The following is a 13,095-nucleotide window of genomic DNA, read 5'->3' on the forward strand; positions in this document are numbered from 1 at the left end:
TGTTAGGGGGAGGTTAGATTGGAAGTTTGGGTCTTACATATACACACGGCTATATTAAAAATGCATAACCACAGGGACCTCCTGTATAAAACAGATTTTCTACTTAATATTCTATAACTACCTAAGTGGGAAAAGAATTTGAAAAGTAATAGATGCTTGTATATGTATCACTGATTCACTTTGTTGTACATCTGAAACTAACACAGTTAGTTTCTTAATCACATATATTACAATATAGAATTTTTTCATATTTTCAAAGAGCCATAATATGCATGTCTGGTCCTTTCATAAGAATGCAGAATAAAAGTCTCTATTAATGAGTCTTTAATTGGCAACCTGCACTGAGCCTGACATATGAGGTGGGAACATGTGATTTCTCTTCTTTGAAGAGTTAAGGTTAATGAGATTTATCATGAGCTTGGGAAAAGCATCCTGCATGGTATACACTGAAGCACCGTTTCTACTTCCTAAGGCAGCAAGATCTGTCTGAATCCTCTTAGGTTTACAGTGTTTAGGGAAACAAAAAGTGATGATTGGGTCATGAGCCATGCTCCATGATGCGGCTCAAGTCAGAGTTCCATCCCTGGAGTGAGAAGAGGCTGGCTATCTTCCCATGTGACATGACCAAGGCAGACTGTATCAACACCTCCCGCTTCCGCATCCTGTGACTCTGTCAGCTTTGCTCAGTTGTGCCTCCTGTCTCAAAGAAGCAGAGCCATGCGCCCCACACTCCTCAGCCTCCTGAGTCTCGGTGAGTCCAGAAAGACACGGTCAGAGAGGGTTATGGTTGAAATTGGGAGGTCCTCACACCACTGACCAGGTTCTCTGGATGAGGGTGCAGGGAGCATGGGGTCCATCAGGACAAGCAATCTCTGACATGCTTTTCTTTCTAGGATTCTGTGTGAGTCTGAGGATCTGGGCAACTGTAGGTGAGTCCTCCCCATGCCTTATTTCTCTGTTCAACAGAGCATTTGGGGCTGATGAAGATGACACTGGGGGCTGGGGTGAGACACCTGTCAGTACAGTGAGAGCTGCATGCCCTGTGGATCCCAGGTCCTCCTATTGGCCTTGATACTCATCTTCACTCTCCCCAGAGGTTAGCCCAGCTCTGGACTCTGGACCTGAAGGCACAGTGTGAAGTCTGGGAGCTGGAAGCTAGGCCCACTGTGTGCCATTTCTATCATGAGAGGGGAGCAAGAGGCTGCATCCCACAGACCCTCCCCTACAAGCTGGCTCCTGGCACCTCCAACCAGCCCTTAACAACAGGGTCTGCAGGACCGCCTGCTAGACCTAACCCCAGGGAAGGGTCTGGTCATCAGGCAGGGCCACCTTGACCTTGTCCCACATTTTATGTGTGATTGTAGGTTAGCTAACAAAGGAGCGAGGTTCAAGGTTTACTTCCTTCTTTTTAGTCAAGTGGCTTTTTCACTGCTTAGTTGTGTTAGTGTTAGTCGGTCGAGTCTGACTCCTTTCTACCCCACGGACTGTAGCTCACCAGGCTCCTCTGTCCATGAAATTCTCCAGGCAAGAATATGGAGGTGGTTGCCATTTCCTTGTCCAGGGGATCTTGCCATCTCAGGGACTGAACCCTGGTCTTCTTTGCAAGAAGATTCTTTACCGTTTTGAGCTACAACAAATGCAACAGGGAAGCCCTTTAGCTTCTTGTCCATGCATCAGTTTTTCTGTGGTGTTTTATTTGCCTTCATCATGCAGCTTGCGAGATCCGAGATCTTAGTTCCCTGATCAGGGATCAACTTGGGCCCTTGGCAGAGAAAGTGCCAAGTCCTAACCACTGTACTGCCCAGGAATCCCCAGGTGTTTTGTGTTTTGAGAGAAAGGTTTTCAACATTTTGTCAACCCAAAGAGTGATTCATGTCCTGAGAATTTCCATGATGTCCATCCTGGATTGACTGTGTCTCTGTCTGTCCCCAAGCCCCAGGTGTCCTTGAGCATCAGGGTGATGCATTTTAGGGGAGGAGAGTTCAAAGAATTAAAGGGGAAGCCCACCCACGAGAGCAGTGGGGAGAGCTGACTGTTCCCATTTTCTTCTCAAAGCCTGTGTCTCCTTCTCTCCTAGGTGAATATGAGAAGCTGTCTTTGTCCGCCTGGCCAAGCCCCGTGGTTCCCTTAGGACAGACTGTGACTCTTCGGTGTCACTCCCGTTCTCCACTTAAGAGATTCAGACTGTTCAAAACAGATGGGAGAAGGGGTTTGCCTCAGTCCCAGGGATATTATTTCAACAAGTTCACCCTTGGCCCTGTGACCAGAGAACATGCCGGGTCCTACACATGTTCTGGAGCCTACCGGTTTGCACGCAGTGATCCCCTGCAGATTGTGGTCACAGGTAGGAGGGGTGCAGCCCAGCCGGGTACAGGCGTGCCTGCAGGCAACCCTTCCCTAGGTCCACGTCCCAGTGCAGCCGAAAACTTCCTCAGGATTCCCAGCCAGGACCGAACCAGGAAAGAGAACCCACTCTGAGAGTTTAAACTCAGGGTGTCGAATAGAGGGATGGGGTGCCCCAGCTCAGGAAGGAGGAGCCTCCCTAGGCATGAGTTAGACAGGATGCTGCCACTGCCTGCCAGCAGGGAGGATGGGGCACGACCCTGATCCAGCACCTGCCACCCAGTAGAGAGCTGTAATCCCATATGAAGGAGCTGAAGCCCCAGGGAGGAGTCCCAGGAATGTCTCCAGAGACATGAGGTGGGGTCACAGGTGGGGAAATGTTCCCTTTTCTCCACCTCCACCCCAACGTCCTGCAGTCATCGCCCACATTCTAGATGAGTGTGAAAAGAGCCAGGGTATCATCCTCAGACCCACCCCAGCCCCCACCACGTATATTAGGGATGGGATGAAGCTGAGAGCATGGCCACCCACTCAGTATTCTCAACTGGAGAATCCCATGGGCAGAGGAGCCTGGCTGGCTACAGTCCATGGAGTTGCACAGAGTTGGACTCAGCTGAAGTGACTGAGTAAGCATGCATGAACCCAGGAGCAGGTCCAACAGCTAAAGAGCTTAGAATGAGCACAGAGGAGGCTGGAGGTCTTGAGCAAAGAGAAACATGAGACAGAAGGAAAAACATGAGCCAGAGCCCGAGAACAAGGCTAAAGAGAATGCAACAAAACACACAGGAAGGGTAGTTGGCTCCGCTGGTAAATGGGGAGGAGTTTTACACCTTCAGATGTCAGCGGAAGGGCCAAGGTGGGTGACTCACTGAAGCTCACAACCTTTTGTTCCTAGGTGTGTTCACAAAACCCTCCATCTCAGCCCACCCAGGACCCCTCGTGCAGGTGGGAGAGAATGTGACCCTCCGCTGTCACTCACCGGTGGTGTGTGACAAGTTTATCCTGCACCAGGAAAGCAGCACAGGGCATTTCCAGAGACGTGGAGAGATGCTCACTAGTGGGCATGCCCCAGCTGACTTTGTCATTGGCCCTATGACTTTGGCAAGTGCGGGCACCTACAGATGCTACAGCTCACTCAGCAGCTCCCCCTATGAGTGGTCAGCCCCCAGCGACCCTGTGGACATTGTCATCACAGGTGAGTGTGGCCAGACCAGTCCCTTCTGCTCTCTGTGTCACAGAAGGTCTGGTGTCCAGTCCAGCATCAGTCCCGGGAGAGAATGACAGGCGTGTAGCGACACTCACAAACTCGAGAGAGGGAACAAACCAGAGAGAGGAGGTGTGAACACGAAAGGGAAAAGAGAACAGAGACTGTGCCATGTGCTAAGGAGAAGACACAGCCGGTGACAGAGTGAAGGAGCAAGAACGTGATAGACGACCAGCAGAGAAAAATGTACCAGAGCAGGGACCCGGGCAATTCCCCGGCTCAGGCAGCCAATGATGGTTGGTTGAGGGGTTGATTTCCTGCTTTCATGTCAGAGCTCCCTTCCTCTGTCAGCAGCACACTGTGGTACCAGATGCCCTTGCAGTCTGGCCCTTGTGTGATCGAGTTGAATGTCAACACCCTGAAGTTGCTCAGCCTCGTGGCTTAACTGTCCTTCTGCAGAAAGAGATGGGGAGATATCCCTCCAACCCTCCCCGCTAAGGAGTCCCTTCCAGCCCCTGGGGGTGGGCAGGGCAGTGCTGAACATGCCCTCAGAAAGAGGTGGTCCAAGATCCTGTGAGATTCTGGCAATTTTCACTCCATTATCTCTTCTTCTGGGTCAATGCCATGTTTTCTGATGGTCTCCAGCAGTAGTTAGTAGGTTCCGTTTATTTCAAGAGAACCGCACATCTGGTTGATTTTTAAAATTTATTTTATCTTATTTATGTTTGTTGAAGTTTAGTTGATTTCAGATGTTGTTAATTCCTTTTGTACAACAGAGTGATTCAGTTATTCATATACATATATTCTTTCTTTTAAAAAGGATATTAAGTGACACTCCATTTTTAAAGTTATTTCTCTATTTTTCCCTGTGCTGGGTCTCCCTTAGTGGGGCTTTCTCTCCTGGCGGTAGGCGGCCTTCTCATTGCAGTGCTTCTCTTGTTACACAGTTCCGGTTAGTACTATACTTAGGACTAGAGTTATTTTGTGCTCTAAGGTCAAGGTCCTCCTTGTCCTCCTTGTCCTCCTTCCAGGTCGGTCCAAGAAACCCTCTCTCTCAGCCCAGGGGGGCCCCGTGGTGAGGTCAGGAGAGAACGTGACCTTGGTCTGCAGCTCCGAGAGAGCCTTTGACCAGTTCCATCTGCTCATGGAGGGTGAGGACCTTGGGCGACTGCTCGCTGGAGGGCGGGGCCACCGCGGAGCCCTCCAGGCAGAGTTCCCTCTGGGTCCTGGGATCCCGGCCCACAGCGGGATCTACAGGTGCTATGGCTCTTTCACTCACTCTCCCTACTTGTGGTCAGACTCCAGCGACCCACTGTTCCTGTCTGTCACAGGTGAGAAACCTTTTCCTGTCCCATGCTTTGTTGTTCCTGTTCAGTCGCTATGTTGTCCAACCCTTTGCCACCTTGTGGACTGCAGCACGACAGACTCCTCTGTCCTTCACTATCTCTTCCACATGGATCACAGCCTTAAGTGGTGAAGGGGCCTTTCGTACCTTACTGAAGCTATGAGCCAGTCATGCAGGGCCACCCAAGCCTGAAGGGTCATAGTGAAGAGTCCTGACAAAATGTGGTCCCCTGGAGTTAAAAGTGGCAACCCATTCCAGTATTCTTGCCTGGAGAACCCATGAAGAGTCCCGTGCTTTACAATATAGAAAATGAGATTGTACTGGGCAAAAAGTCCATTTGGGTTTTTGCATAACATGTTACTGTATGATGAGCTCTATATCAAGGGCTCCATGCTGGTGTTAGGGGAACCTTTGGGCTTCTGGAGAAATGGAGGCAATGAGAACCAGAGAGGAACACAGATCGTATATGGCATCTCAACCCTCTTTCACCTCCTGTATGGATGCTCCACATCAGAGTCCTGTCTATCCATGCAAATAAGGAAAAGGGTCAGAGTAGACTTAGGAGGAGGAGAGGCTGGGCTCATTCGGGAAGATCAGAGATTGCATTGGCCACTTGCTCTTAAAGTTTTCCCAGAAGCATCTCTGACATACAGGTGATTTCCCAATTAAGGAGCATAAATACTCATTCCTGGAGCAGAGAGAATGTCTCTTGCTTACAGCTGTCTTTCAGCACCAGGCATATCTTTCCTGCCTCCTTCCACCATCCCTTCTCCAGGATGGAGGGTCTACTCAACTCATTCACAGGGAGGGACCAGAAGCTCTCCCCTCCACCGTCAGTGCTCTGAGGGATGACAGAGTCAAAGGCAGGCAGGAGGTCAACCTTCCAGAAACAACATTCCTCCTTCAGTTAGTATGAGGAAGGTTACTGTTCATCCCTTCTCTCTTTTTTTCCCCAAGGATCCACTACAAGTACTTGCCCATCAACCATGCAACCACACACCACAGAAGGTAAGCAAGATGGTCTCCTATCTCAGCAAATTTATGAGAAGACAGAGGGGTCCTGTGTGAGTGTTGGCTTGCCACCTCCCAGCTCTGTGACTTTGGGCTCCTCAATGTCCCTGTCATGTCAGGATTTAAGACTGTGGTCTGCCTAGAACCAGAGGGGACATTGAGCTTCTCATGCTCTGTGACTGGGAATTTCTAAATTGAAGACAGTGGATCAGAGTGACCTAACCCCATGCTTAAGGGAGATGCTTACCCTCCCTCCACCAGGATCTTTGGGGATGGATGGCGGGGCAAGCAGAGAATTTTAGGGAGCGCCTTATATATGTGTTATTCCTTAGTTTTTGTGAACTAAGCATTCCACAGGTCAGAAATAAAAGTGTCATAACTTCATGAGTTTCCATTCAAGATCTATGTGGATGGAGGGGAAAATGTATTGTGGATTAAAGGGTCACATTCATTCAAAAACACAAGGCCTTGTCATATGGGGCAGCAGAGAAAAACTGCATTGGTGCCTGGGAGACCTTGTTTCAGACCTCAGCTGGTCTTGCGTGGCCTCCTTACTTCATCCACTGCTAGCATCTCTCCTGGATGCTTTGGTACCTCCTGGGAAGTGGAGGCCATAACTGATCAGGTTGACAGATGTTGACGCACTTTGACACAAGGAAACAATAACTCCTGTGTGTAGGGGCAGGGTGTATGCAACGAATAACCAGACCTTCTTCCCTTGGCTTGTTGGCAGAAGCACAGCTTCCTCAAGCACACTCCAGCACATTGTACATTTTCCTTGGGCTCATCATAGCCTTCACCTCTACCAGCATCATCCTCGCTGCTCTTGTCTGTCACTGGTTTTCTACCCAAAATCGTAAGTCTGAAGGGGGTGAGCTCAGCATCATCTGACCCAGGGGGAGTGGGCTCATAGCAGAGAATGGCGTTTTCACTTCTTGTAGGTTAAAAACTGATTTCCGTTGTTGTAATCCCTGATGGAACATCTTCCAGAGGCCCATGGAACCCTGTTATTTTTTATGAAACTATGTGTTGATTTATTCTTTGCTGCATCAGGTCTTGGCTGCAGCATGGGGGATCCTCATTGTGGTGCTGGGTGCAGTTCAAGGCTCCAGAGCTCACGGGCTCAGCAGTTGCATCATTGAGGATACTTGCTTCAAGGCATTTGGGATCTCAATTCTCCCACCAGGGATAGAACCTGCGCTCCCTGAACTGGAAGGTTGACTCTTAATCCCTGGGCCACCAGGGACATTTCAAGCCCTGTTCTTCCCTTCCAGTACAACCATCCATTTTTCTCCCCTACATGGTCTTGGGAATCTGCTGATATGTAGAAGAGGATGGTCCATAACAGAAGACGTAGGATGGGTCCGTGGGTTTGCACAGAATCCTGAGACAGACTGTGAATGGCTGGGCTTGTTTATGGAATGTTTTGTTTTGTTTTGTTTTCATTTAGTGGAGTAGACAGGCTCAGCAACCTGGGGCACACCCCTGCCTTTTTTTGGCTTTGATGTAACTATCAAAGTTATGGAGGCCTGGAATAACTGCCTCCACCCTGAAGAGCCTTGACTCTCTTCCATTTGCAGATGTTGCCATCATGGAAGGAGAGCCCATGGAAGACAGAACAGTGAATGGCGAGGTGAGTCCTCCCAGCCCAAACCCTTGCCATAGTCTGAGCGCTTCCAATGCCCAATATCCCAGCCTTTGAAAATCACATCTCAGTCCATCATTCTCACCTCTCTCCTCTCAGGACTCTGCAGTAGAAGATGTGATATACGCTCACTTGGACCTCGGGACCCTCTGTGAGAGACGGTTCACTCCCACTCCCCTGAGGCCCGTGCACCCCTCCACTGAGCCCATTATTTATGAGGAATTCGATGCAAACCAAGACCATGCTGAGCCCTGAATTGGCCCCATCCTCTGAGCACACAGAGTCTTACAAATCAAGGACCTAGATCTCTTGTTAAAGGGGTTCCTTCTCCTCCAAAGCAGCCCAGCAGCTCTGAGGTGAGGAGTGGAGTCCAAGAATTACAGTATCGTCTTCAAAAATCCCACCACCTCTTAATGATCTCCTGGCTATTCTGGGACTCTATTGTAACTATCTCACCTTTTGGGGAGATGCTATAATCAATCGCTCATACTAGGTAGCTTATCATGGTCACCCTACTTTTTCTACAATTCCAATAAAGCATAAAAAGTTTGCCAGTTGACTCTTCAAATTATTCAGTTTAAAATAAAACAAAATGAATAAAAGTAAACCCCTCTATTCAGTAACATTTTACAAGGGTAAACTTATTTACAAGACTGAAACAGACTTGTAGACTTAGAGAACAAACTTAGAGTTACCAGAGGGGAGGAGTGGTGGGACAGATAGTTTGGGAGTTTGGGATTAACATGTGCACACCGTTATATTTAAAATAAAATGCTTTCCATGGAAAAATAATAATGTTAGTTGGCAAAACAAAAAGATGAAGTATACTCTGAGATAGCCAGTATGGTGCCACTAACCATAATAGGCTGAATACATGCATGCTAAGTCAACTCGGTCATTTTTGCGACCCATGGTCTGTAGCCGCCCAGGCTCCTGTGTGCATGGGATTCTCCAGGCAAGAATACTGGAATCGGTTTCCATTCCTTTCTCCAGGGGATCTTCTCGACCCATCGAACTCAGGTCTCTCAGGTCTCTTGCAATGATAGGCAGATTGTTTACCACTGTGCCACCAGAGAAGCCCCCTCAGCTTTCTAAAAAGACCAAAATCCTGACTTTTGAGAACATGGATTGACTTGGAGGTCATTATGCTTAGTGAAATAAGTCAGACAGGGAAAGAGAAATGCTGTATATTTTCACTTCTATGTGGAATCTAAAAATCAAAATAGTGATTTCCGTGATGGTCCAGTGACTAAGACTCTGGGTTTGCAATGCAGGGGGTCCAGGTTCAATCCCTGGTCAGAGAACTAGATCCCACAAGCTACAACTAAAAGGATACCACGTATCTCAGATCTGACACAGCCAGATAAACAAAAACAAGTATTAAGAAAATAAAAATAGACGAACAAATATAACAAAAGAGAATCAGGCTCACAGATTCAAAGAAGAAACTAGTGGTTACCAGAGGGGAGAGGGGTGGGTGTGAGGGGCAGCAAAGTTTGTAGACTGGATTAAGAAATACCAACAGCAATTATTTATAAAATAAATAAGTCACAGGGCTATAATGTCTGGCACAGGGAATATAGTCAATATTTTATAATATTTTGTACTGTGTGTAATCTATGAAAATACTGAATCACTATGTAATACACCTGTAGCTAATATAATATGGTAAGCCAACTATTCATAAATTTTTACAAATTGTTACATGTTCAAGGAAATTGGCAGTGCACACATACAGGGAAAAGAAAATACAATATAGGAAAATCCATAAATTTTAAAAAATCATGAAATTAGCATTTTAAATAAAGACATTTTTACTGTGGATGTCATAGAGATGGTTGAACATTAAAGATAAAATATAATGCTTGGAAATTTTTTAATATAGGAATGAAATAAGAAATTCTATGAAAATCATATCAAGAATGAAAACAGAAAATAATTCAGTGCCTCAAGGTCGTCACAGATTAGATATTGAGGCATACATTTTTGGTAAACTTGAAAACGTGGCCAAAGGTGGGTTGGGTCAGAGGTTGTGGTTCAAGTTTGTTAAACAATCTGAAGAGACAGCACTGGACTTAACATTTTCCAGGAAGCCCAATTCCTCCTTCAGCCATGACCCCCACACACTGCCTTTTTTAAGGTACGAAGAGCCTGTGTGAGTCACCTTTCCATCCTGTGGTCAGCTTGCACACGATGTTAGTTTGGGTGTCATCATAACATCCTGTGTACTCTTCAGATCTGCAGAGCTGCTGCCTCCTGCTCATTAGGAGCAGCACCATGCTGTCTGCCATCGTCAGCCTGACATGTCTTGTTGAGTCCGGGAACAGAATGAAGCCTGGTGCAAATATTGACCTGGAGCACTGGGTCCACCTTAACAGAGAGCCCTGCCTCCACAGGGGCAAAGTGGACCTTGATGGTTGGGTTCATCAAGGCCGAGCAACATCCTTGCCGATGAGGCCCATAGAACAGGCTGGGGGAGTAGAAGGCCAGGTCTGACATGAGATGGATCATCCATCATGAGTCTTTCTTTCCAGGTTTCTTCTTGATCCAGAGCATCTGGGCACAAGAGGGTGAGTCTTTCCCCCAAACTGTGGTTGCCATCCTCCTCAAGTAAGACTCTCTTGTAATAAGAGGGGAGATGGTACAGAAGGTAAGGTGATGGGTCAACCATGGGAAGTCATAACCATATGAGGGTGGTCTTTTGGAAGTAGAAAATGGGAGTCCAAGGTGGCTTTGATGGTAAAGAGTCTGCTTGCAGAGAGGGAGACCTGGGCTTGATACCTGAGTCAGGAAGATCCCCTGGAGAAGGAAATGGCAAGCCACTCCCGTATTCTTGCCTAGACAATTCCATGGATACAGGAGTCTGGTGGGCTATAGCCCATGGGGTCACAAGAAGTCAGACACGACTGGTTGACTAACACTTTCAGGGAAATCTAGCCCCCAGTTCTGGCCCAGAGACCCTCCCCCAGATACTCTTCCCTCTGCTGAGCCAAGCCCTATGGGCACCTACAGGAGACTGTGATGCTCACAGCTGGGGTGACTGTGAGGGACTGCTGTTATCTGTAGACTGAGGGAAGGCAGCAGGGCCAGGAACCACAGACCCTTGGAGGACAAGGTGATGACTCAAGCTCTCCAGCAGTTCCATGGATAGGCATTGCAGAGAACTGCTGCTGCTCTCCATTCAGAAGAAGACGAGAATCTATGCCCTGCCCCCTTGAATTCCAGAAGGTTCTAATCTAGCACAGGCTCCATCATGTCCTGTGTTTCTCATGTGAGCTGACATCATTTCACCCACACAGGTTGTTTTTCCATTGGGTGTCTACTCTGTCTTGTTTTATAAAACAAATTTTACATTATCAACATCCAGGAAGAATCTGTTAGTTGACACTCAAAATTCTCAGGCTTCCCGGGTAGCTCAGTGGTGAATAACCTGCCTGCAATGCAGGTGCTGCAGAAGATGTGGGTCCAATCTTGGGGTTGGAAGATCCTCTGGAGAAGGAAATGGCAAGCCACTTCAGTATTCTCACCTGGAGAATCCCCATGCACAGAGGAGCCTGGTGGGCTACAGGCCATGGGGTCACAGACATGGCTGAGCACACACACACGCTCAAAATTCTCAGCAGATGTTTTTCATGTAGGGTGTGCTATGCCTCTGTGGTGTGGAAATCTCCATGGAGCATGGGTTCCCCTGGTTTGAAAAGGAGCCTTAAAGATATGGGAAAGGGTGGGTCATCTGAGCCCAGTGAGAGGAAGGGGTTCCCCATTTTCTACTGTAAACCATGCATTCTTTCCCCCCCAGGTGATCACTACAAGCCCTCCCTGTAAGCCTGTCCAAGCCCTGTGATTCCTCAAGGACAGCATGTGACTCTCTGGTGTCACTCCCCTCGCGGATTTGACAGCTTCAGGCTGCACAAGGGTGACAGAACTGTTGTCGCTGAGCTCCAGGGCATCATATTCTGGAAGGACTTCATCATGGACCCCATGACCGAAGCACACGTGGGGACCTACAGGTGTCATGGTCACTACAGTCATCTCCCCTCTGCGTGATCAAAACCCAATGAACCCTGGAGATTGTGATCACAGGCCAGAGAGCTCTCTTCCAGAGAGGCCACCCATTGTCCGAGTCCCCCAGACCCCAGAGATTTCCGGTGGGAGTGTGAGTCAGGGTCCAGTCAGAACGACAGGAAGTGCTCCAGGCATTCTAAATAAAAGGATATTTAACAGAGGAGATTGGGTCCCACAGTGGGCAGAATGATGGTGCCCCATGATGCCCGCATCCTAAAATCCCAAATCTACGATTGCTACGTCCCATTCCAAGGGAAATGAAACCGCATGTGGAACTAAGGTTGGTAAGCAGGTGACCTTGAGACGAGGAGGTTTTCCTGCAGATGTTTCTGTGCTTTCGATCTCTCCCACTCTGAGTGGTCAGCCCCTCAGTGACCCTCTGGACATGGTGATCACAGGTGAGAATGTCAAGAGCTGGCATACACTGGATGTACCAGGACGTGGAAGCCCCAGGTGGTGGTGTGGGAGATGAGAGAAGGGTGCTTTTCATGGAGAGAAACTGACTTGGTGAGAGTTGCATCTGAGAGGCAAAGATAGAGGAGAAGCAAGTATAGACCACCTGTTATGACAGAGAAGACAGAGGCAGGGGCTGAGAGAGAGGAACTCAGAGATGGAGATAAAGAGTGAAGAGACACAGACAGAAAGGTAGCAGAGAGGGTGCCTTTCCACCCTGACTTTGCTCAGAGACAAGAAACAGTTTAGGAGCCTGGTTTCCATTTTAACTCTACACTCTCTTCTCTACTCAAAGAACCCAAGGATACACCATGTATCTACCCAGGACTTCATGACCAGGTTGGTCTGTCTCAGGCTGTTTCCCCAGGAGCCCTGTGTCCCCATGCCCCGGGTGATGCACAGATACTGTGTTCACTCAGATGTGGCTTCGTTCCAGGTGGTTGAGCCACACTGTGCCCCAGGACACCAAGGTCCCTGGTGACGGAGCCAAACGCCAGCTCCTGTATGAGTTCTCATGCTGTATTTTCAAGCCCACGTGCAAGGTCACACCAAACGTTGTAAGATTATCATGGTCAAAGCCCACAGAGAGATGGAATCAGAGAGAAAACAGAGTCAATGAAAAGCAGAGGCAGAAACACAGTTGCTGTGTGCACACACAGAAAATAAGCCAGAGGGACTGGGGGCTGTGGGAGAAACATGAAAAAATAAAGGTAAATAGAAAAAGGGATAGAAAATTAATGAGAAAGAAGGGATGGTTCTTTGGCCCATTTTTTGATTGGGTCATTTATTTTTCTGGAGTTGAGCTGTAGGAGTTGCTTGTATATTTTTGAGATTAGTTGTTTGTCCGTTGCTTCATTTGCTATTATTTTCTCCCATGCTGAAGGCTGCCTTTTCACCTTGCTAATAGTTTCCTTTGTTGTGGAGAAGCTTTTAATTTTAATTAGGTCCCATTTGTTTATTTTTGCTTTTATTTCCAATATTCTGGGAGGTGGGTCATAGAGGATCCTGCTATGATGTATGTCGGAGAGT

At 48.0% G+C, this 13,095-nt stretch overlaps 1 protein-coding gene across 1 annotated transcript; it reads left to right on the top strand.

Annotated features, from left to right (window-relative positions):
- Positions 1-680: 680 nt before the first annotated feature.
- On the top strand, positions 681-8,098 carry LOC113875952 (putative killer cell immunoglobulin-like receptor-like protein KIR3DX1). The gene is made up of 9 exons (XM_027514687.1): positions 681-751; positions 894-929; positions 2,078-2,344; positions 3,239-3,538; positions 4,579-4,878; positions 5,850-5,900; positions 6,637-6,759; positions 7,484-7,536; positions 7,648-8,098. The coding sequence occupies exons 1-9, from the start codon at positions 718-720 to the stop codon at positions 7,801-7,803; spliced, it is 1,320 nt and encodes a 439-aa protein (XP_027370488.1). The 5' UTR covers positions 681-717; the 3' UTR covers positions 7,804-8,098.
- The last annotated feature ends 4,997 nt before the right edge of the window (positions 8,099-13,095 follow it).

Source organism: Bos indicus x Bos taurus, chromosome 18, assembly GCF_003369695.1.
Source record: "Bos indicus x Bos taurus breed Angus x Brahman F1 hybrid chromosome 18, Bos_hybrid_MaternalHap_v2.0, whole genome shotgun sequence".
Taxonomy (NCBI): Eukaryota; Metazoa; Chordata; class Mammalia; order Artiodactyla; family Bovidae; genus Bos; species Bos indicus x Bos taurus.